The 23,437-nt window shown below is 48.1% G+C and overlaps 10 protein-coding genes across 10 annotated transcripts; 5 read left to right on the top strand and 5 right to left on the bottom strand. All coding sequences in view use genetic code 12, as the record gives it.

Annotated features, from left to right (window-relative positions):
- Window positions 1-36: 36 nt before the first annotated feature.
- Window positions 37-914, bottom strand: CXQ87_001208 (uncharacterized protein; the record flags this gene model as incomplete). Its single annotated transcript, XM_025479755.1, has 2 exons — window positions 37-109; window positions 130-914. 2 exons carry the CDS (start codon window positions 912-914, stop codon window positions 37-39), a joined length of 858 nt encoding a protein of 285 aa, XP_025339228.1.
- A 150-nt stretch (window positions 915-1,064) lies between these two features.
- CXQ87_001207 (RNA-binding ribosome biosynthesis protein) lies at window positions 1,065-3,551 on the top strand (the record flags this gene model as incomplete). Its single annotated transcript, XM_025479754.1, has 1 exon — window positions 1,065-3,551. The coding sequence occupies one exon, from the start codon at window positions 1,065-1,067 to the stop codon at window positions 3,549-3,551; it is 2,487 nt and encodes an 828-aa protein (XP_025339227.1).
- A 117-nt stretch (window positions 3,552-3,668) lies between these two features.
- MAM33 (Mam33p) lies at window positions 3,669-4,463 on the bottom strand (the record flags this gene model as incomplete). Its single annotated transcript, XM_025479753.1, has 1 exon — window positions 3,669-4,463. The coding sequence occupies one exon, from the start codon at window positions 4,461-4,463 to the stop codon at window positions 3,669-3,671; it is 795 nt and encodes a 264-aa protein (XP_025339226.1).
- Window positions 4,464-4,795: 332 nt separating this feature from the next.
- Window positions 4,796-6,097, bottom strand: CLB4 (B-type cyclin; the record flags this gene model as incomplete). Its single annotated transcript, XM_025479752.1, has 1 exon — window positions 4,796-6,097. One exon carries the CDS (start codon window positions 6,095-6,097, stop codon window positions 4,796-4,798), a length of 1,302 nt encoding a protein of 433 aa, XP_025339225.1.
- A 1,189-nt stretch (window positions 6,098-7,286) lies between these two features.
- CXQ87_001204 (cytochrome P450) lies at window positions 7,287-8,849 on the bottom strand (the record flags this gene model as incomplete). Its single annotated transcript, XM_025479751.1, has 1 exon — window positions 7,287-8,849. The coding sequence occupies one exon, from the start codon at window positions 8,847-8,849 to the stop codon at window positions 7,287-7,289; it is 1,563 nt and encodes a 520-aa protein (XP_025339224.1).
- A 5,532-nt stretch (window positions 8,850-14,381) lies between these two features.
- Window positions 14,382-15,011, top strand: CXQ87_001203 (uncharacterized protein; the record flags this gene model as incomplete). The annotated part of the gene is made up of 1 exon (XM_025479750.1): window positions 14,382-15,011. The coding sequence occupies one exon, from the start codon at window positions 14,382-14,384 to the stop codon at window positions 15,009-15,011; it is 630 nt and encodes a 209-aa protein (XP_025339223.1).
- A 760-nt stretch (window positions 15,012-15,771) lies between these two features.
- RIB4 (lumazine synthase) lies at window positions 15,772-16,269 on the top strand (the record flags this gene model as incomplete). The annotated part of the gene is made up of 1 exon (XM_025479749.1): window positions 15,772-16,269. One exon carries the CDS (start codon window positions 15,772-15,774, stop codon window positions 16,267-16,269), a length of 498 nt encoding a protein of 165 aa, XP_025339222.1.
- Window positions 16,270-17,731: 1,462 nt separating this feature from the next.
- SSH1 (Ssh1p) lies at window positions 17,732-19,257 on the top strand (the record flags this gene model as incomplete). Its single annotated transcript, XM_025479748.1, has 2 exons — window positions 17,732-17,738; window positions 17,783-19,257. The coding sequence occupies 2 exons, from the start codon at window positions 17,732-17,734 to the stop codon at window positions 19,255-19,257; spliced, it is 1,482 nt and encodes a 493-aa protein (XP_025339221.1).
- Window positions 19,258-20,013: 756 nt separating this feature from the next.
- CXQ87_001200 (D-aminoacyl-tRNA deacylase) lies at window positions 20,014-20,469 on the top strand (the record flags this gene model as incomplete). The annotated part of the gene is made up of 1 exon (XM_025479747.1): window positions 20,014-20,469. One exon carries the CDS (start codon window positions 20,014-20,016, stop codon window positions 20,467-20,469), a length of 456 nt encoding a protein of 151 aa, XP_025339220.1.
- Window positions 20,470-20,956: 487 nt separating this feature from the next.
- On the bottom strand, window positions 20,957-22,351 carry CXQ87_001199 (uncharacterized protein; the record flags this gene model as incomplete). The annotated part of the gene is made up of 1 exon (XM_025479746.1): window positions 20,957-22,351. The coding sequence occupies one exon, from the start codon at window positions 22,349-22,351 to the stop codon at window positions 20,957-20,959; it is 1,395 nt and encodes a 464-aa protein (XP_025339219.1).
- Window positions 22,352-23,437: the final 1,086 nt, after the last annotated feature.

Genomic DNA, 23,437 nt, shown 5'->3' with positions numbered 1-23,437 from the left:
GAATCTACGGTTTTGTCTTTCTCCACCCAGCATTTTTCAAGCCACCGCTCCATTTTGGCCCGTCTGAGAGGAACTCTCTCCAACAGCTTCTTCTTTATATGAACCGTCACTTTGTGGGGTTCTTTGCACGAGAAGAACTCAAGGAGTGTCACGGGCTTGCTGTGCACAATCAGGACGTCGTACAAAGTGGAGAATTTCTGTGCTCTTGTCGCCAGCTTCTCTGCTCTAAGCAGCCATACGGCGTTGGAAAAGCTCGAGAACCTAGGGTACAACACCTGGTGCATTTCTGGAAGAAAGTACCGATGAGCCTGAGCTGCCTGAAGATACGACGTCTCTGGCGTCCAGATGTTGACTTCTGGAAAAACAACCACCCATTCTGGCGTACTGGAGTCTCTGACTCTGTGAAACAATCTGTCGCTTTGCAGCTGGGCCAATTCCCAGTTTTCGTCGCTTCGAGCCATGTTCAAAAGAACCTTAGCCGTAGGGGCACGAGCCAACGTGAACCACGTGAAAAAGTTGATTTGTGGAAGCGCCTCCCATTGGATTTCTCCCTGGTTTCCCAGCTTTTGAGCCAAGGCAGCCAAGACTATATAGTCTGCAAGCAGCTGATGGTTGGCAATAAGAACCGCCGAAAACGGATCAACAGAGTCACCTTCCACGTCAATGCTGACTCTGTTGAGCTCGCTCAAAAAGATGCAGAGCTTCCAGACCAACATCCCTGCCATTCTCTTGGTGTACTCTGCCAAGTCAGGAAAGAAGACTGAAGCCAACGACAGACCCAAAGATACCATGTGGTACCAGCCACACGCCGTCAGCACTAGCCACAAGGAAACGTAACCACGTGACTTATAGAGAACCAGCTCTATTGTCGGGTTTGGTGCTGCCGAAATGCCCAAGTGTGAAAGAAGCTCCATGGTGGTTTTTTTTGTGGATTGAAATGGCTGCAAAAAACCGGTACTAAGCGCGGCTCCAAAGGTCGAGGGTGTGTGCACCTTATATGCACTACCGTATCAATCGGTCCTACATTTTCATCTCATCGCTGAGATGCCCCATACTATCCAGACATGTCTCGTTTAATTGTCAAGGGTCTCCCGAAGTATCTCACAGAGGACAGGCTCCGGAAGCATTTTGCTGCCGAGGGCAACGTGTCGGACGTGAAGCTCATGAAAAAAAGAAACGGCGAGTCCAGACAGTTTGCATTCATCGGCTACAAGTCATCTGAAGACGCCAAAAAGGCTGCCAAATTCTTCAACAAGACGTTTATCGACACAGCTAGGATTGAGGTTGAAGTTGCCAAAACGTGGGCCGATCCTACGGTTCCCCAGGCCGTCAGAGAAAAGCGAAGACTAGCCGAAAGACGTCTCATGGAGCAGGAAGAAAGACTCGAAAGACAGAAGGAGGAGGCAGAGCAGAGAAAGAGGCAAAAGACGGAAAAGAGATCGAAGCTTGACGAGGAGATCGCTGCCAACCCAAAGTTGAGAGAGTTTATCGAGGCTACAAAGCCTGCTTCTCAAAGACAGTCATGGGCTAACGATGGAGCCGATGGACTGGGTGCTCCTTCCGCAAAAGCTCTAGAAACCGCTTTGGCCGAGCAGGACGGGCCCAAAGTTGATGAGGAAAAGTATAACGTGGCTCAGGCTCGTGAAGCTGCTAGTGACGATGAATATGACGATTTTGGCAAGGACGAGCCTGAAGAGGACGAGCCCATGATGAGTCTCAACGATGTGAAAGACGGTGAGGCGGAAATTGCTGAGGAGGAAGCAGCCGACGACGACTTGGCCAAGGACGAAAACGTCTCGGATCTAGATTGGCTCAAACTGAGAAGAATCAGAATGAAGGAAAACCAGCCTGAGGAAGAGGAGAGCAAAGAGGAGCAGCCGGTCGAGAAGCCCCAAAGAGTTCACAAAGAGCCCGTTCAGCAAAAATCCGAGGCCGAAAAGATCAAGGAAACTGGCCGTCTTTTCATCAGAAACATTCTTTACGATTCTACAGAAGACGACTTCAGAGAGCTCTTCAGCGACTACGGCCCTCTCGAGGAGGTCCACATTGCCATCGACACACGTACCGGAAAATCAAAAGGTTTCGTTTACATCCAGTTTGTCCGGAACCACGATGCCGTTTCCGCCTACAATGCCTTGGATAAGCAGATTTTCCAGGGCAGACTTTTGCATATCTTGGCGGCCGATGCCAAAAAAGACCATCGTCTTGACGAATTTGCATTGAAGAACTTGCCACTTAAAAAGCAGCGTGAGCTCAAGAGAAAAGCCCAAGCAGGTAAGTCTCAGTTCAACTGGAACTCGCTCTACATGAACAACGACGCTGTGCTTGAATCTGTGGCGGCCAAAATGGGTGTTTCCAAGCTGCAGTTGATCGACCCACAAAACTCCAATTCCGCTGTCAAGCAGGCGTTGGCAGAGGCCCATGTTATTGGCGATGTCAGAAAGTACTTTGAAGATAGAGGAGTCGACTTGACGAAGTTTGACCAGAAGGAGCGTGACGACACCACCATCTTGGTGAAGAACTTCCCTTTTGGAACTACAAGTGCCGAATTGGGTGACCTTTTCGCCGAGTACGGCCAGATCAAGCGTATCTTGATGCCTCCTGCCGGAACCATCGCCATTGTGGAATTCAGAGATGCACCAGGCGCCAGAGCTGCCTTCACGAAATTGGCCTACAGAATGTTCAAAAAGAGCATTCTCTATTTGGAGAAGGGTCCTCGTGACTTGTTCGTTCGTGAGCCCGTTGCTGGCGAGTCTGTTGAAGTTGAGAAGCCTTCTGAAAAGGCTGTGGAAGCGAAGATCACCGCAGATGATGTCATGGGTAGCGAGAAGCGTGCTGAAAGCGATGTGGAGGACGAAATCGAGGGTCCTACAGTGTCTGTGTTCGTGAAGAACTTGAACTTCGCTACTACATCCGCCGCATTGACCAACTTGTTCAAGCAAATCCCCGATTTCGTCGTTGCCACTGTCAAAACAAAACCAGACCCAAAGAACCAGGGCAGCGTGCTCAGTATGGGATTTGGTTTCGCCGAATTCAAATCCAAGGATGCTGCTGATAAGGCTATTGCTACTCTCGATGGCTACAACTTGGAAGGCCACAAGATCCAGTTGAAGTTGTCTCACCGCAAGTCCGGTGCCAAAGACACCACCGCCAAGTCGAAGAAATCCAGCAAAATCATCATCAAGAACTTGCCGTTCGAAGCCGCCAGAAGAGACGTTTTGGAGCTTTTTGGCGCTTATGGCCAAATCAAGTCCGTCAGAGTGCCCAAGAAGTTCGACAAGAGCGCCAGAGGTTTCGCTTTTGTGGAGTATACGTTGTTGAAGGAGGCAGAAAACGCCATGGACCAATTGCAGGGTGTTCATTTGCTTGGAAGACGTTTGGTGATGCAATATGCTGAACAAGATAGTGAAGATGCCGAGGAAGAGATTGAGAAGATGACCAATAAGATGAGAAAACAGGCTGCCTCCAGGGAGGTTGCTGCTTTGAAGATGACTGGTAAGGGCAAGGTTTCGCTTGAAGACGACGAAGAGGACCCTTTCAAGGAGTTTTAGGTTATAGATAATGGGATAAACTAAGAGTTTCTACATTGTACTTCTTAAACCTTCATAGATGGAGTCCATGCCGGGACACTAATTACAAGCATAGAGCGCTGTGGCGCCTTCGCAGACTTAGTTCTGCTTCAAGTACGAGGTGACGTCCTTCAACAAATCTCTGTAGGACTGCTCCTCTCTGACCTCAGCGTAGCCAAAGATAAAGTCGGCCAACGAGGAGTCAATGCCCTTGGTGTCCAAGTATTTCTCCACGGAGGCCTGCAAGGACTCATCCAAGTTGGAGAAACGTGGGCCCTGGTACTCAAAGTTGCCCAAGAAGACACCCTTGTCCTCGACCTGCTTCAAGAAAGAGGCAACGTCGGGCTTGTAGTTGAAGTAGTCAACGAAAAACTCCTCCTCGGAGCTCTGCAACATCAAGTTGAAGAACAAACCGTTGTTCTTGGCCTCGTTGGAAACCAACACCTTCACGTTGGCGAAGGTGGAGTCGTACTGGTAGAGCTCATCGTCGAGCTGCTCCTCGGTAGCTCCATCCTCCTCCTCAGGGACCTCAGGAGAGCCGAAGGAAACATCAGTAACCTCGTCAATGTCGAAGAAAACAGTGAGTTTCTCACCGGACTCCAAAGTCTTCAGGAGCTGCACATTGGACTCGCCAGGTTTCTGGATAACCTCGAATCCTGACTCCTTCAAAAACTGCACGTGGTCAGGAGCCAATTCGTTCTCGATGGAGCTGGCAATTTTGTACTCGGACTTCACCACATCAAGCAAAGCGGCGGTGGATTGGTTACCACGGATGATGGAAGATGAAAAAGAACGAGCGGGACCGGCCAAAATAGGCAATCTTCTGGCCATGTGTGGGGCAGCAACTCTGGTTGCCTGGGCAACAGTACGGAGGGAAGCGAAGGCTCTAGACATGATGATTGTTTGTTTGGAGGAACCTGGTGGAAGGAGGAGAAGTTTAATGGTGCGATGATGTATGGCCGTGGGCTGGGTGCAGGACATACACACATTTGCAACCATGCCAACGACAAAGCTTGATAGTGGTGATTAGTGGCGGAGATGTAAATGTAATTTGAAGGTATGTGAAAATGATAGCGAGTGACAAAGCTGAAGCTTGGAAAATAAAAATGTAGCGAATGGACGGCCAATGGCCATGGTGATGCTCGTGGAGTGAATGTGGTGTGGGGAGTCTGCCGAATCCTCAGGATCGGAGAGGGCAACCCTTTAACAGGGGGAAATTATGCAAATCACTCATCCTTGGGAGAGCGCATGGCCCGCAAGAACTCTTGCACGAACAACAGGGAGCGTCTGTAGCGTCTTTCCTGGTATTTTTCGAAAATGGCCTTATGGTGGGTTTCCGCGCTGGAGCACATCTCCATCATGATGCGTGCAAGGGGCTTGAGCTGTTCTTCAGTGTAACCCGAATAGAAAACGTGGGCATCGGTCCAAGAGCCCTTGTTGAGCATCTTACGCAGAAGATAGTGGGCGCCTGCTGCAAGCCATGAAGGCTGCGAGGCGACAAAACGGTGGTCCATGATAGTGATTTCCAAGAAGTACTTGGCGAGTGTACGGGTCTCGTAGTCGTAGTCGTCGGCCTTGGAGGTCCTTCTCAAGAACGACATGGGGCCTGGCCAGCCCATATCAAACTCGAGCACGTCAATCATAAAACGCTCGGCCTTGAGGAAGTCCTCGATGCTGTAGGCATTGTCGGCCATGTAGGCAACCTCTTGCACGGTGGGGCAGTTAATCTCTTCGTATTTGGCGGCAATGAAGAGGGCAACAGCGCCCACAAGCTGGAAACGCAGCAAGGACACCCTGCGGCGACTGAGGAAACGGTCGATGTAGTTGACAGTGAGAAATAGCGTCTCGGGAAGCAAGTTGAAGCGCTGGTGCACCTGCACCACCCAGTCTATGAGGACGCCACGCATCTCCCAGCGCAACTCGTCCTGGTTGGCCATGTAGTTAGCGTCGGCAGCATACATGTGCTCGAGCTCATGCAAATAGTTGAAGATTTCAGGCGCGTACTCGGCCACCATGGTCACGTCGTACGTGTCTTCGTCCAGCTCGTCGAGCGTGGCACGCGAGTACGTCCGCATCACCGCCTGTAGCTTCAGAAAGATCTGTTTGTTCCACTTGGGCTCCTGGGGGCCCTCGTAGTCGGTTGAATCGCTATCGTCGTCGTAAAGTTCGTTTGCAACAGGCTCGCCGTCGGAGTCCTCCTCGATTTCGGCAAAGTGTGACCGCTGGACCTCGTTGTAGCTCTGTGTTTCCAGCTCTGGACTCGCCGATCTGGACGTGGACAACGACATACCTTGCAACGCGGCCGCCAGCTCCAGGCCCGTGGCCGTGTGGGCGTCTGAGCGAATCGGATCAAAGTGCTGGCGTATTAGGCCGTCGTCTGAACTAGGGGCATACGCTGGTTCTAGAGATCCCAGTTTTCGTGATTCCTTGGGCACCCTGATCTCTGGTTTAGCGCCCCTGGTAGCCAAATTCACGGGTAGCTGGCCCAACGGCTTCCTCAATGTGAGGCGTTTGGGAGCTTCAGGCATGGCTGTTCTGTTCTGGAAAGGGGTTTATGGAAGAAGGTGTTCTTGGTTATGGAAACCTGAATATGCTAGAAACAGAACGGGGAAGGCGAATTTCACGGAGATTTCGCGATGCTGGGGTAAATGGGTTGTTTAGAGACGATTGAAACGCTCCAAATAGGGGGTTTTGGGGTTTTGACCAGAAAGAACGTAGGACCTTGTGGTTGAGCAGCTCACACAAAACAAACAACAGGCTCCTGGGGGCTTTGGGCTGTGTGCAGTACCCCCGACATCGAGAGAATGTTTTTACGAAATGGAGGGGTTAGCGGGTGAAATTTATATGGATCGAAAGCTGGAATTGTGGAGAGCACGATGAAGCAGGTTATTTTGTTATACGAGGTGTGTGTCGCCCGCAATGGGTGTGTAGCACCGTAGTGTTTGTTTGTTTTTCTTCGCGTCCAGTGCAGCGCCTAACAGATGAGGGTACCAGGCGGGAGGTTTGCTACCATTTGCAACGCCAAAGAGGGGCTTTGAGGGTTGGGGATTTTGAGAGTTTTGGGAATTTTTGTTTGAAGGAAATGGATTTTTCGATTTGAAAGGAAAATGCTTTTTTACGATGTTTCAAAGGTTGAGGCAGAAGCTGGGATTGGCTGCGAAAAGCAGGGCTGAAAAGTGGCTGAAGGTGAGACAGAGGCTGAATCTGATTTGTTTCAGTAGTGGGAGGAAGGGATGTTATTTGGAGATTTGGGATGAATTTTGGTAGTTTTTCGATTTTGCAAGTCGAAGTAGAAAACATGTTGTTTTGGCGAGGAATTTGTTGAATACTGGGTTTCGGCTGTGTTTGATTTCGGTGATAGCGGTGGACCAATTAGTATGGGTGGGATATGGGATTTTGAAATTCCAAAAATGTCGGGTTTTCGAATCAAAATATTAAAACTGCTTGAAAAAGCAGTGCTAGATCAATGTTAATGTACTTAGGAGGTTTGGTTGAACATTCTATTTTTCAGTATAAGTCGACATTCATGACATGGTATACGACAAGCTTCAGTCAAACGGCAGTAACACATAGCAACCGTTCATTCATTGTTTGGATTTGACAGAGCCAACACTTAAAGTTAGAATATCAGTACCTCCCAATTTCAAAAGGTAATCCCCCTCCTTGTATCAACCTATGTACTCCCTACACTGGCACCTTCCATATCGTATATTCCCGTTAATACATCTTCACATTGACACCATCCATATACCGTAACGTAGCATTGGCCTCCTTCTTTGCAGGATAAGGACTGCCGTCACCTTCCAATGTCTCAAACATCTGAACCAATCTGACAAGCACATACAGAGCTTCCGTAAGAGCAAACTGCTGACCAAGGCAAATTCTTGGACCGCTTCCAAATGGCATAAAGGCCCACCCAATGCGGTTGAGATCGGCCCACCGCTCGGGTCTGAATACGTCTGCATCTTCACCGTAGTGCTTCTTCAGACGCTGAACAGAGTAGATCAGGAAAATGACCCTCGAGCCCTTGGGCACAAATATTGGAGCGTTTCCGTCTTTACCACCGCCACTGGGCAACGTTGTGTCCTTCAAGGCCTCTCGAAGATTCAGCGAAACCGGAGGATATACACGAAGGGTCTCGTTGATCACCCATTTGAGGTAGTTGCACTTTTTGAGAGACTCAAAGGTGATACTATCGAGCTCTTCGGGAGATTCTCCTGTTCCAAACTGCATGAGCACCTCTTCCCTGAGCTTCTTCCACACTTCTGGGTTCCTGGAAAGTTCCGACATGGCCGTCAGGAGAAGTGATGCTGTTGTGGAACGGCCTGCAAGCATGATGTTCAAAAGCTGGTCTCTGATATCCACTGGGTTTCTGGTGTCCTTGACCAATTCATACAAAAACGTGTATCCCTCTCTGGACCTAGCCTCGATTTCCTCGGGCTTAAGCTCCAACGCTCTGTTGACAAAGTTGTCGGTGTAGCTGTGGATGTCTCTGACACTCTTGCGGAACTTCTTGTTGTTGGCGATCCAATAAAAATCAAAGAGGGCCAGTCTCTTGATCATATACGACTGGACAAACGTCAAGGCGGAATTGAACTCGTCCCTTCCCTCAATGTAGTTTTCCTGTGGATCAAACCCGATTGTCTCATCTCTCAAGTCATTGACACTCTCACCGAAAAGAAATTGGGTTCCAGCGTCCAAAGTGAACCGGTGGAACAACAGCTGGATATCGAAGAAGCCCTTGTTTTTGTGGATGTGCCTGGCTAGCATCTGGACGTGCGGCTCGAGCATCTTGACGTGGGAAATCTGCTCCCTGACAAATTGTGGTTTCAACAACGTCCTGGAGTGTTTCCAGTGCTGACCCTCAGATGCAAAGATTCCGTTTCCCAAAAGCGGCCCGAACGCCTGTTTTCTCACGCCAATGCTGAAATCGGAAAACTGCGTCAGGAGCATCGCCTTCATGTTCTCCGGGTTCATGGTGATCATCAACGTGCCTGAACTGGCAGGAATGGAAAGCGACAAAGTGTCAGAGTTGGACGACTCAAAACGAGAAAACATCCGTTCCAAGAGGAAGCCCAGGGCGGTGTCCTTCTGGTGACTAAAAATCTCGGGCACCGTCTGCAAAAACAGCTTGTGGTTTTTGACTGGTTCCGTGTTCCATTTTCTGGCGAGTTGGCGATGTCTGAAGTACTGCAAGGTCCATTTTGCAACCACCAAGAAAAGCACCACCACGAGGATCCGGTCCAGCCGCATCCACGCCGAGGAGTCGAGTAACGTCATATTCAAAAATTGATTAATTGGTTTGGAATGCTGACGGGATCGTCTCTATTTATGTACTCTCCAACTCCGAGCCCTGTGATTTGGTGTTCCCCACATTGGCAGTGCAGGACCCGGAGCGGTTGCAAATCCACCGATACTATCTCCGGTGACATTTGGAATTAGTGGTTTTTTGATAGGTTTTCTGATAGAAAGGTTTTTTTTTATTATTCACATTATTGCAATGTATTGTTTCATAATCCTCGACCGTATGGTTCATAATATCTGTGGTCTCATTGGGTGCATCTCGGAGTACGCATGTTCCATCACCGGACCTACATGAAGAGAAGCTAAGAGTTCAAAAAAGATGTACAATTCGGAGATACCCAAGTCCTTGCACATGAAAAGTCAAACTAAGAGCAAATAAGTCCTTCGGTTTCACAGATCTTTAATATATCCAAGTCATTCAGTTTTACAAATTCTAAAAACATCTCGTTGGCGGATGCATTACTGATGCACCCTAATGTATGTGTCACCTGTGCGTCGCCAAACCTGGATCTTCACCATCTGAGGTTTAAAGTTATTCAAGCAAGATCTTCTTTTCTTCAATGCTTATGCTTCAATGGTCGGCCTCCCGGGCCTTGGCTTCCGATGCAGCGTGCATTCAACAAAGATACCGGTGGCTCAGGTGCGTCTATACTATAGCCTTGGCCTTAGTGGTGAATGTAGGCGGGGCACCGCCTTTTGATGTCAATGTGAAAAGGGAAAAAAGAGCAGATTTATGGAATTTGAGAGATTTTTGAAAAGCCTAGCTCCTATTTCCTGGAGCTCTTAAAATTTGATTTTGTTTGCCCCCAATTGGTCACTTTTACGGGTACTTGCTCTACCACTTGAATCTACTGGTGACCGGATTTATTGTGCCAAGCCGTCTCAGAGAATTGAGTGAAGATGGATGCCAGTTGTGGAGAGGCAATTGGTTGCTCAATTAATGACCCAGCACGATTTTCACACTCGCTGTTTTGGTGAAGTTTATGGAAGGCTAAACTTGATGTACAGTGGCATGAGCTAGGATTGCTGCATTTAACTTAATGCTAGCTCCGGATGACACTACATAATTTGAGACGTCTTGATTGGTTTGTCAAAATCGTGAGATACACGCACTGGTCTAAGGAGAGTTTTAGAACTCCAAGACGAACCACATAATTCCCTTCTGCCCCAGCACTTGAAAAGGGCAATGGAATTGGTTTCGCCGACGGATCGATGACATAATGTGAATTGCAAAACTCTCCACGATACATTGTCGCTCGCTATCCACCCCAACTGACAAGAACAAGGTAGGAAGTCATAGCCACTCTGGTATTGGGTAACTTGACAGAAGCTTTTACTATATAATCTCAGTTTAAAGCTTTTAAAGCTGAGGATTAGGTGAGTGACACCGATCCCGAAGCGACCTTCAATCAACGTCTTCATCAAAAAAAAAAAAAAAAGTACAAGTTGTACTTGAACAAATCTTGGGTTCAAGGTGGTAGGGATAGCCTTTTTTTGGTTTTCCTTTTAGAGCAGACTCAATGCCGTAGGAGGCAAGTGACGAGGTTCACTTTTCCCTGATTCTGCCACATATCACTGGCTTCAAGCTAATTGAGGTAGCCTGGTCTGAATGCACCTTGCTTGGTTTCTATACGCTAACCTCAATAAGATGAAAACTGATGATCTCCCTCACATACTATTAGATTATATAATCGCCTTATTTCTCCATTTCTTGTCTTTTACGAACATCACCGCTTTTGAATACTTGGAATTTCTAAATATCTGCACTCACTCCACAAAACATGCCCTTATACAACTCGCACCGGTTGCAAAAAGTGCACCAACTGCAGCACTACAAACCACTAACCACCCATACCCAATCAAAATATACAAAAAGCCAAAATACACACAAATTCAAACTACACAATTATTTCTTTTATGAATCTCCCAATATAAGCATCTTTCTCTTTTTCGCTATCAACCTCCACCACCGCCTGCCTAGGGTGACTCAGAGTCATCGCGATTTCCATCACCACGGCTTCACTACTACTCCTTCTTCCATGGTCTCCGTCCACGGCGCTGTTGTAGATTCCTTCACACGATGCACCCACTACCATAGTGACGTTGACATTATCGCCATCAAGTTCAAGTGCTGTGGGCTCTACTTTCCGTGTTTCCAGTGCCATGACGAGGTGAGAAGGCATGAGACCAAGAGATGGAGGAAAGATGAGTTGGAGAAGGAGCTGGTGGTGTTGTGTGGGAATTGCAAGAAGGAGTTGACTTTTGGGGAGTATAGCGATGGAGCCAGCCGGTGTGCTTTTTGTAAGGCCAGGTTCAACCCGAAGTGTGCGTTGCATTACGATTTGTACTTTGATTTGGGAGGGTAATACGGTTGATAGGTTGTGGGAGGCTTTTGAGAGATTTTGGAAAAATTCAAAACATTCTTGAATATTGTCATGATCTGAGTGGATTTCAGGTGACCGGCTGGGATGACTGAGGTGAACCGAGATCACCGAGACATCTCGGCTAGTTTCCAGCACTACAGCAATTGAGAAGATAAGATGAAGACCTTTGGCACTTCACATAACTCTTATTGGCTATTTTGGTCAATACTAGGATAATCTGCTTCGGGAAGTTTTGTCGTATTCACAATCGGCACATCTCGGATACCCAAAGTGGAGAAGTCACATTAAGCTCACCCTCCATGAAGACTTTCTTCATTTTGGGAAAATCTTTTCAGATTGTGGGAATCGTCGTCTTTTCAACACCCCAATTGTGCCTATTCTTCGGCTATGACGTGAGCAGAGGTGCTTCGCTTGGCAGAGCCGTCATACACCGGTCTAAGAATTCGAACGAAAACACGGCAGGATTGGCCCAGACGAGGAAATTAATAAGCTAAAACCAGCTGCCACTATTCCATGAATTTGGCTGTTTGCTCTGTTATTCCTCCGAGCCATGGTCCTCATGATGTCTGTGAAAAGTACCAATCGAGGACGGAGTACCAGGAATCGAAGCATTGAAAGCAGATTCACGCGTTGGCTTTCAATGTTCAAACGAGCTACTTCTGAAAGAGTTGAGTCGAATACCTGTGAAGAGCGTGATCCTTACGTGACAAAAGAAGCCTACGGTCTGGAATGGTGAGGCACCTCCAATGAGTGCCGCCAGCTGACACGGCTAATCTCTCGATATTCAAAACTTATTACTGAAAAGGCTGAAATATGCTTTTTATGTCTCCACGAAGCAGGAAAAGCCCCACCCCGTTGCATTCGACTAGATGGTCTATCAATCAGCAGTGAGTATACTCCACCTCCACTTGCAACAACCCAAAGCACAACCATTACATTTCCACTACTTCTCCAACAATGAAGAAAAACCTACTTCACCCTGCAACCGTCCATCCTTATCCACCTTGAAGCCATTCAAGAGAAAAGATTTGTCGTCGCTGACTGGTTTCAAAAAGATCTGCTACAACCTTGCAGTCGAGAAACATACTGTTTGGTGGCAGATAATGAGCACATGCCTTCTTCTCCATATGCTCGCCTTGCTAGCGAAACATTCCCAGAAGCTGAAGGACTAAATCTCCGTCGTTACGTATTCTTGATGATTTCATCCACTGTCATCATATCATTACATCTCAATCCCCACTATCCCAAAATTCCATAAATTTAACTATTGATCCAAAGTCAATTCCCCACCTCCATAAAATTCCATTAATTTAACTATCGACGAGTCAATCCCCCACCTCCATCATCAACGAACAAAAATCGTCTAAATTATGGCCAATGGATACGGTATGCCAAATGGAATCATGACTTTAAGGGAGCCAGGTCTATTTTGGAAAGACCCCTTCAAGTCAATGTCCAACACACTCAAGGGTTCGTTACGTGGAAAGGGAACTTCTTCATCGGAATGTCATCCATGCAAGAAGTCTTCTACATCGTGCTGTGACTCCCCCACCTTATACCGATAAGCTTTGCTATATGTACGTTCAAACTGAGGAAGCTCTCGGTACTTACAACCGCTTTAGTTCCCTTCGATATGCTCGATCATATTTTGAGAATCGACAGAGTTTCAAGGCAGCACCAGGGACACATGATTTTGGTCGGTCCTTCTTCGAGTGGTGAATCAACACTCACGAAATTTGTGGCGTAGATGAATGGTATCAAAGTTCAAATGAGGGTCCACAGAGGATATTCGATTCAAGATTTTTAGAAGCAGCTTGGGCAAGTCCTCTTTGCCTGCCTCAAGAGAGCTTAAAGATGAATCGAGCCTGCTCGAGACAGCCTTCATCCAGCGGATGAACACCTTACTTGAGAGGTACCAGGCTTACTTGAAGGGGAAGAATGAGTATACAGGGAAGGGGCTCTTGGATAGCGAAGATGAGCTTTACGCCTGGTTCACCGAAGCGAGCACCAATTTACATGTGGTCTTCACACTCAGCGATGTTGGCCATGGAAATAATGCAAGTGAACTCCTGCTCTTTTCAACAGATGCGTTCTTAACTGTGTGACGGGACGCAAAGGTCACTTGAGGAGATCTAGCGTTTTTGCTCCAAGATATTGCATTAGACATCTCAACTTACGAGCCGCCATCCGATGACAAAACTGACCAAACCCTTCGGTGCAGTGGTCAGTGTGTGTCAATTCGTCTATCTAACGACGCCTATCCGAATCAGTTTATGAGATTCTTGCAGCTTACTATCGATTTGAACAACCAGCGAACTAACTGTTAACCAAAGACATATTTAGTTCGATCTCTTTCCATGGGTCAATCCCCCACGGCTGCAAATCCTCCACCTTCACCCCGTCGAAGTGTCCGTTTCGGCGCCGTCTACAAAAACCCACCCCGTCGCCGCCGCCTCAGCCTCCCGTTTTCTGTCCACCTCGTCCCAGCATCGCCATTGCTGCGGCTCCTTCGCTTCTTTGCAGCCAAGCTGTGCCTCTTAGGCCGCATACCCAAATAGCTCGATAGCCGAGTTGCAGTGAAATTTTGGTTTCCGATTTGGCAACCCAATTGAGCCAAGTGAAGAAACCAGGTGAAGAAATCAAATAAATCTTAAATTCATAAATCCAATTAGTCTACGTCGGTCTGTGTCCTGACGAGGCTGCGGATCTGAGCCTCATCTTGCCGGATCTCATCGCACAGAGGAAACCGGCGACATTTGATTTTGGCTTCTTGAAACAAAATCACAAACTTCACTGAATCTCCACTAATTCTTCACCAACCACCGGATTTCTTTTTCCGCCTACGGCCACAAAGCGTGGTGTCTGGTTCTGTCACGAAATAGGCAGTGCGGATTCGCAACCTATACTACCTACTGCCACTCAGCCTCCAATCACGATAAGCGGGATATAAGCTGATATAAGGAGCCATTTTCCAGAAAGTAGAGGCGTGCTTTGTCGAGATTAGCCTTACGCAAAACATCCATCCTATCAGAAAAACAACTACTGTTTTCTCCATTCCACAACTACCTGGTCATCAGAATCACCAATTGCCACACCACTTGCCACACCACCCTTTCCAGTCGAAATGTCCAAAACCTCCGTCATCGTGTCCAACTTGACAAAACAGGACTTCGTCAGCCAGAACTCCAAGCTCGCCGTGAGCGACCAGATCAAGTTGGCCGTGCTCAACCTCCAGAGCGACGAGTTTCCTGATCTCTTGCCTCTCATCACCCACTGGCTGAATCTTCCGTTCTTGAACAGAATCGTCATCATCTTGCACAGCGAGGAGGCGGCGTCGTTTGTCCACGATTTCTTGCAAAAAGCCGTTTCGGGCGAAAACGACCTCAGGTTGCCCTCCACAGCGAAACTTCTGCTTCAGGAGAACCTCTTGCAGACCTCCAAGCTGTCCGACAACTTACAAGATACCAAGGATCTTGATGTCACTCACTCCTTGGAGAGATTCAGATCGGCCCATGCCTCTGGCGACTACAAGGAGCCCGAGCCTCAGAAATCGCCCAAAGCGTCGCCCAACTACGAGGCCTTGGACCTCAAAAAATTGGGCATTGAGCTGGGAGACGTGCCTCCCACGCCGCCCTTGGAGCGTTCGAGATCGGTGACAAGAACGCTTTTCAAGCCGTCCTTGAAGCTCAACACATCTGGCACGGCGCCCAACGACGCTCCTGCCTCGCCAACGATCACCCTAGACGAGAGCTAAGCGGGGTGAATAAAGGGCACGAGTTGGCCCAAGTGGAGGTCCCCGAAGCCATTAATTGGGATCAACTTGGTGCTGAGTTGCTCAACTATGGGTGTACTGGCATTGCAGTTGAATTAGCAGGACGGTTTCGACACTGATTCGATGAATTCAGAATCACTGCGTTCTGAGAGTGTCTTGAATGGGATCCACTGAGGCTCGAGAAGCCCTGAGTCTAGAGTGCTAGTTGATTCGAAGATCATTGCTCAATTGTAAGGAACTCAATTGCTGTCAGGGCACTAATGGACGAAAAGCCGCCACGGCCTGACAGCCCAAACACATCAACGTGAATCTGTCTTCGTTGACGAATGCACTCTAGCTCCTCGGCTTTGACTCCCCCCTCGGAAAACCCGACAGATTTCCGCCGATTGCGCTTCCCCAATCGTCAATCATCACCATCTAGTCGATCTTCTCACCTCTTAATCTGCGATCGTCAAATCCTCACGTCTTCCAAAGCTTCCATTGGGAACTCGCTCAAAACCATTCCCACGGCTACAAAAAAGGCCCATCGCAAATAGCAAAATCGAGCCATTCAAACTGCCCAGTCTACGCTTCCATTCTTCAAAGAATATCGTCTTCTTTGACGAATAGGAATAGCAGCTAAGCCCGGAAAAACCACCGATTTCGGCGTCCTGAGCGGTTTTGCAACCGAGTGCACGTGATCCCCACCCGACATATATTCCAGAATCTTGCGCCCCCATCTTTCACATCTCCATCTTCTACAATGGCTGTGAAAGGACTCGGTGAAGTTGACCAAAAGTACGACGGTTCCAAATTGAGAGTTGGTATTCTCCACGCTCGTTGGAATGCCAAGATCATCTCGGCGTTGGTCGAGGGTGCTATCCAGAGACTCAAGTCGTTTGGACTTCTGGAGGAGAACATCGTCGTGGAGAGCATTCCAGGCTCTTTCGAGTTGCCTTACGGTACCAAGCTCTTTGTTGACAAACAGAAGAAGCTCGGCAAGCCATTGGACGCTGTGATCCCCATCGGTGTCTTGATCAAGGGCTCCACCATGCACTTTGAGTACATCTGTGACTCTGTGACCCACCAATTGATGAAGCTCAACTTTGAGTTGAACCTTCCTGTGATTTTCGGTGTTTTGACGTGTCTTTCTGACGAGCAGGCCGAGGCCAGAGCTGGTCTTATCGAGGGGAAGATGCACAACCACGGAGAGGACTGGGGTGCTGCCGCTGTCGAGATGGCGTTGAAGTTCCAGGTCTAGCCGGTTGACGGTCTAAGAATCAGGTCTAGTTAAAATAAAAGCATTACGAGGAGATTTCTGTAGAGGATGTGGAGATTTGAAGTTGTGAGGTGAGAATGGGGTGTTGAATTTGGTGATTTCAGGTCAGTAGGATTGAAAATTTCATCCCAAAGTCTTCAATTTCTGACATTCATGCCCATCGTTCAATATTGAGGTGACAGATGATGGCTGCGTTCAATTGATCCAAAGATAGGAAGCTCTCGGTTAGCGTTATTCTGAAGTGGAGCCTTTTTGTCATTTGCAGCCGTCTTGGCCAGCAAAGCCCCATTGAGGCCATAAAGGCTCACACGACTTGAAAAATCTGCTGATATTCAGCGGTCACTTCTTACAAGGGTCTTCTGGTAGAGCTCGTGTGCACCTACACCAAGCCGTTTAGTTAAAAGGGACAGGTTACGGTCAGGAATCCAAAAAATGCAGTTCGAGATCTCTACCAGCAAAAAAATACAGTACATGTCTGAACAGAAGTTGTCAATTTGAAAGGCTTATTATATAAATACCTGTAGGTGTGTGACCAATTGTGGTGGGAAGCTCTCAGCATGAGCTTCATTGAAAAAAAGCCAACGTGTCATGAAAAGCTCAATTGAGGTGTTGAATGAAGAGAAGGATGAAAAGCTCAAACCTTTCGGTAGTGAAAATTCGATTTCCTCTGCAAATGATGCTTTCTGGTAATGCTCGTGTGCAATCAAATGATACCTGCTTTTTCATGGAAACACACCATGGTCAACTTTTTAATACCTAGTCAGCAACTGAGCCACAAGCTTATCCACAAGTAGATCACGAAATTATCAAATGCTACTTGACGCTTTCGGAAGCTACAGTACCTCAATGCGGTATATGACCAATGGTACCAGCATCCCCAAGTGTCCATCTTTCTCAACCTATAATAAAAAGTTTCGCTCTCATAAACTTCAATTGCCGTTTTTTCCTCAATTCCTTTTCTTCATTAACCCTCTTCCATTTCATAAGTACCCTTTCCTCATCACTATCTACCTCTCCACTTCTCGCCGGATGTCACCAGACTAATTTTTCACCCAGAGTCGACAACCACCAAACCCATGAAACAAGATTTTGAATAGAAAAAGCCAAAATCACACATTTCCGTCACCTCAAGAAACGAATCCAAAATAAAATTCAAACTTATTATACTACCACCTCCACAATCTCCCACCTTGAACGCCTTGCTTTGCTGGTTTCGCAGCCGTACGAAACCGCCAAAACTACCCCACCAAAAACACAAAAACAACCAGAAAATCACCAAAACAACCAAAATAACAAACCCTCCACCCCCTACAGCCTCAAATCCGCCAAAATCTAACCCACAAATCGCCGGGCAGCCCGGCCCCTCCAACTCCGAAAAATCACCACGTCACGTGACCACACCCACCTACTCAATCGTCCATCGTCGAATTCTCCTCCATCCACCATGACTTGTATGTATCAAACCCCCCACCTCCCCACCAGCCACTAACCGCAGTCCGCCTTCTTGACGTGGCCAAGTTCTTCACGGCGTTTGTGCCGGAAATCGAATTCCCCGATGAAGCCATTTCTCTAGATGAAAAAGTCATCTACACCATCGGAGCAGGCATCATCTTCGTGTTGGCCCAATTGCCCACGTACCTGCTTGTCAAGGACGCCTCGCAGGCTATGGCCGACCCTTTTTCCACCTTGAGGCCGCTTTTCGCCATGGAGCAGGGCACCTTGTTGGAATTGGGTCTTTTGCCTGTGGTGCTTTCTGGATTTATCTGGCAGTTGGCTGCTGCTGGCAAGTTGCTCAAGGTCAACTTCAACTATGCTTACGACAGAGAGTTGTTCCAGACGGCGCAGAAGGTCACGGCCGTTTTCTTTGGCGCTGTTTTCGCCTTGGCTTTGCTCTTCCTGGGCTACTACGACAATGTCATCAAGAACTACACCCCCGGCGGCGAAAACTCGCCCTACGGCGCCTACGTGTTGATTTTCTTGCAGACGGTCGGCACCACGTTCTTTTTGACCTTGATTTCTGAGGTTATCGACAAAGGTTACGGCTTTGGCTCTGGTGTGTTGTGCTTCATTGCTTTGCACGCTGCTTCGGGCCTTGTCAGAGACGTGGCCGGTTTGGAAATGGTCTCTGCTGCGCCTGGCGAGGCTCCTCAGACCTACGGTGTCGTCACCTCCTTGGCCAAAACCCTCGTGACCTTGGACTTCGGTGCCATCAAGACCTCCTTGGTGGGCTTGTTCTTCAGACCCAACTTCCCCACCATCGGCTCCGTTTTGCTTGTTTTGGCTGCTGCCCTCACCACCATCTACTTGCAGAACTTCCGTTTCGAGATTCCCGTCAGATCCAACAGAGCCAGAGGTGCTGCTAACGTGTACCCTCTCCGTTTGTTCTACACCGGTGCCTTGCCTGTGTTGTTTGCCTTTTCCGTGCTTGCCGCTGCCCAAATCACCCTCTACTTTGTTTCCGTGTTTGTGGCTCCAGTGAACCCTCTTGTGGCTTCCATTGTTGGCTCCTACGCTGAGTCCGGCAAGGTCCAAAACGGCATTGCCTTCTACTTGACCGCTCCTTCGTCCGTGGTTGAGTCTGCTTTCTCGCCAATCAGAGCCGTGGTTTTCTCTACTCTCGTGGTGGTTTTGTCTGTCTCTTTTGCTAGAACCTGGGCTTTCTCCTCTGGCTCCTCTCCAAAGGATATCGCCAAACAGTTCAAGGACCAGAGCATTGTCATTGCAGGTAAGAGAGACGCTTCTGTCGCCAGGGAGTTGACCAAAACCGTCTCCAGTGCTGCCACCACCGGTGCTGTTCTTTTGAGTGCTGTGGCTCTTACCGGAGAGTTGCTCGGTTCCTCCGGCAAGACCGTGGCTGTTGTTGTTGGAATCTGCTCTGCTTTTGCCGTTTTGGAGGACTTCATGATGGAGTTCCAGCAGGGCGGCGGCTCCAACTCCCAGCTTGTCAACGCCATTGCTTCCTACCAGTAAGCTGGCTGGCCTTCGATAGGCAGAGACTCATATTAATAAAATAGCAAAGACGTGTGTGTAGTGGGGAGCGTCGGAGAATTAGAATTGAGATTTAGATAGTACTGCTAGTAATTGAGGTCTGTAATATTTCACCTGAGCTTTTCACCTAATGAGTAATCACCTACTGAGTATTCACCTACAGTTTTTCACCTCAATTCTATAGATAAGTTCACTATGATGCAATAATTAGGAATACAAGAAGGTACAATAGACATTATGATTCCAAAGCCGTGTTCTCCTTATTAAAGCCTTTTTCGGTTCATAATCAATAAATAGAGGTGTCTACCTCACCTCTCAATCTGTATATGTTACTGGATTTTTCACCTCAACAATAAGCTACCTACTGTGATGCAATAAATCTATGAAAGAAACCAAAGGCTTTTCAAAAACTCAGTACAATGCTTTCCTAATCAAAATCAAACTTTAAAGCTAAACGGTATATTTTATTGTCCTTCTAAATCAAGGTGGTCTTCTTCACCTATCTATATACTGGCGCATTTCGCAGCCATTAGATACCACAGACCATCCATACAATTCCACCACCAGAGCCGTGAATCACTCAAAAAGCATAAATTCCCAAAATCTACCCCTCAACAACCCAGAATTAAAAAAACTGAAATAACTTCAAATGTCCCCTCCCCACTTCACCACCCTCCAATTCGCGCTATCAAATCCAACATCAACTACACTCTTTTTCCTAAAACACCACATATCCCCATGAGAGCGGTCATCCAGCGCGTGAAAAGAGCCTCTGTGACTGTCGACGGCGAAGTCGTTTCGTCTATTGGCAAAGGCTTGGTGGTTTTCGTGGCAGTCAAGAAAGGCGATGTCTGGGACGAATTCAAGAAGTTCTCTCTGAAAATCGAGAATCTCCGTATTTTCGACGACGAAAACGGCAAGATGTGGGCCCGCAGTCTCCGCCAGCTCACAGACCACGAATTGCTCCTCGTGTCCCAGTTTACGCTATACGGCGACATGAGAAAGGGCACCAGGCCTGATTTGCACCTTTCAGCGAAAGCAGACGAGGCTAAGGCCACGTATGACCGTTTTGTGGAGACGTGTCGGGGTCTTTTGGGCAAGGAGCGTGTCAAGGACGGTGTTTTTGGCGCCATGATGGACGTGGAGTTGGTGAACGATGGCCCTGTCACATTGACCTTTGATGGATCTGATTAGAGGGAGGGAGACTAAGAAGGGATGAGAAGATGATGAGTTTTCGAGGACAAAAACACGCAAACCATATCCTAAGGGTGGATTCGATCCTGAAAGGGCATATGAAATGCTCATTGGTTTAAGTGGGACGGTCAAAAGCACCTGTTGTCTGATAAGAACTTATTGAGTCATTGAACTATCCAGATCCTGGTGAATTTGGAAGCTCCACGAGATTGATAACCTTTAAGTTGCCCTAGGGTTACGATGTTCCAGCAAGTCTGGTCACCTAATGATTCCATGGAACCCTCCGATGAATGGCTCATCTCAACAACTCACAGAAGTATACTTTCTTGACATTCGCTTTGGTCCATTTCATCACATCAAGATATAACAAAAGAAGATACTGTTCTTCCTACACAGCTCCACACCATAACCTATTATTACAAGGCGGGACCGGCCCGCTCACAAAGAATCCTTCTTATACGGCGCAATCCGCCTCTAATATACATATCTAGACTGTGCTGGGGGTGCACTCAAACACCAGGCCGTACAACCCCGACTGGTACGACAAGACAATACTCTGGATGGTGGCATAAAGACCCGGGCCGAGAATGTAAAGACCCATGATGATCAAAATGACGTTGGCAATGAACTCGAGCTTGACCCACCACACCGACGTCTTAAAAAGCTCCACAAAGCTCACGCCAGGATTGTGATGCTTTTTAAGGCGGAAGTACGCCACGCCCCAAAAGACAAAGCCGAACCAGCAGTCGAAAAGCGACGACATAAGCGAAAGCAAGTCGGAAAAGAACGGAATGACTTCGGCGATAATGAAAGCCACAACCCAGATCAACCCGTTGAGGCCAATCCACACCGACCAGCCGAGCACGGTGTGGTCCTCTCTGTTCTTGTCGCCCTCCTTGAAAATAATAAGGAAGAACCACTGGGAGGTGACGTTCGAGTACAAGGAGCCCAAGAAGAGAATGGTGGGGAGCGCAAACGAGTAGGCGATTTTCTTGTAATTGCCCACAAGAGAGCCAAATGCCGGCGCCGTCATGTACTTGTTGCCGACGTAAACGTAGACAATCAGACCGGCAAGCGCAAAAGTGATTAACTCGCACACCGTCACCACCCACAAGGCCTTCTTGAAGTCCCTGGGCCGCTTCATCTGCGAGATAAACGAAGGGTACGTGATCTGGCCCACAAAAGTGTACACAATGTTCAACATGGCGGACATGCCCTGGACGTAGGTGGTTCCCTTGGCTGGCCAGAGGTTCCATTCCACTGGGGTGCCATCAAAACCGGCTGGATGGTCCTGAACTCCGGCAAAAGACATGGAAAGCACCACCGAGACAAACATGGTGATGGCGGAAACGTACGCCACGCCCAGCATGGACGAAAACGTCCGTGGAAGCGAAAACAAGAAGCAAATGACCGCACTCACCACGGCAAACACAATCTGGCAGATGGTGCCGCTCTGGCCGGCGTAATTGTCGGAGATTGTGCTAAAGTACTTGGCTCCCACGAGCACGTGGAGCGCCAGAATCAAGGTGTTGTTCAAAATGAACGCCACGGCGGTAAGGTACCACACTGTTCTGGAGTTCCAGAAGATATGCTGGCCCACGTCACACACGGACGTGATTCCCGGGTACGTGATGCAGTAGTCTGTGATGATGCAACCGGTGTAGAGGCAAATGAGGGAAATGCCAGCGGTGATGATCAAGCCGGGAACAAGACCCAAAACCGAGTAACTCCATGGGAACGACATGATGGCAAGGCAGATGTACTCTGAAAAAAGCAACCCTGCTGTTTTCTGCCACAGGCAGTTCTGGTAGTTGATCACAGGCGCCTCCGCCTCGGAGAGCCTTTCCCAGTCTTCTTCTTTTTTATCGAGTAGCAGCAGCATGGGTTTTTTTTTTTGGAGGTGGGAATGCCTCTCTTTATATCTGCTGCATGGTCTGCACCGGCCTCTGTGCCTGGACAGATGCAATAGCTGTCCATTTTGGGAAATTTCGAAGAAATTAAAAGTCGATTTGCATTTGAATGATGAGGTGATTTTTAATAATTTGGGGAAATACAGATGTTCTGGGATTTAGTTGAGTTCGACAATGCTATCACCCACTGGCTTCTGGAAACCAGCTGCGGCTGGATGCGTCATTACGATCACATTCCTCGTGGATATCCTGCCACACTGCGGCTTTCTAATTTGAATTAAAAAACGCCGGCCTCGTTTTGCGGCCCCGTTTTGCGGCCTCGTTTCGCCGTTTTCTTGCTACGCAGGGCGTCCAAAAAAGCATCTCATCTTGCGCCAACGGTGGCCTAATTGTGGCTCGATTGCGTTTTCGCAGCCGTTAGTGGGGGAGCCGAATCAGCACTATCAAGCTTGATGGAAGGCAGCAAAAATGGCAGGCGACAAAAATGGTAGGCGACAAAAAAGGCTGAAGAATCGTGGATTCGTTAATTTTAAATGACATTTATTCGTGGATCGTCTCGACGGCTTGGCATGTCAATGTCAGCTTGCTTTTCTTCGCTCGGCGTTATTTTCGGGCACTGCCCAGCATCCACAAAACGGCTGAATCACAAGGAACCTTTTTTTTTTTTTTTTTTTTGCCCCTGAGCATTTTCCCTTTTGCTTAATTTCCTCGTATTGCATTTCCCGTAAAAGCTTCTTCCGCCCGTTTGTCTGGACCCGCCGTGCATCTGGGCGTAGCAATTAAAGAAGCATTGTTTCGGGATTCGGCGCTCGATGAACAAGGCTCTGTTTTTGGGCGTGGAAAAAGTGTGGAAAGTTGCCAGGAACGGGCCAGGAACGGGGGAGGTTTCTTGAAAACTGAAAAATGTGGAAATTGTGGATTGCAGAGGTGAGCAGGATGCCTTGGTGACTTTTAGGTTTTCGCTGTTTTCTTTTCTTTTTAAGCTTTCTCGTCGACGGACCCTGAAGCTTCTTCGGAACGGGCGCTTCCGACGGCCCGCCTTGACTTTTCCTTCCACA

Source organism: Candidozyma duobushaemuli, assembly GCF_002926085.2.
Source record: "Candidozyma duobushaemuli strain B09383 chromosome Unknown A_B09383, whole genome shotgun sequence".
Classification (NCBI taxonomy): domain Eukaryota; kingdom Fungi; phylum Ascomycota; class Pichiomycetes; order Serinales; family Metschnikowiaceae; genus Candidozyma; species Candidozyma duobushaemuli.
This window is presented reverse-complemented; position numbering and strand designations above follow the sequence as displayed.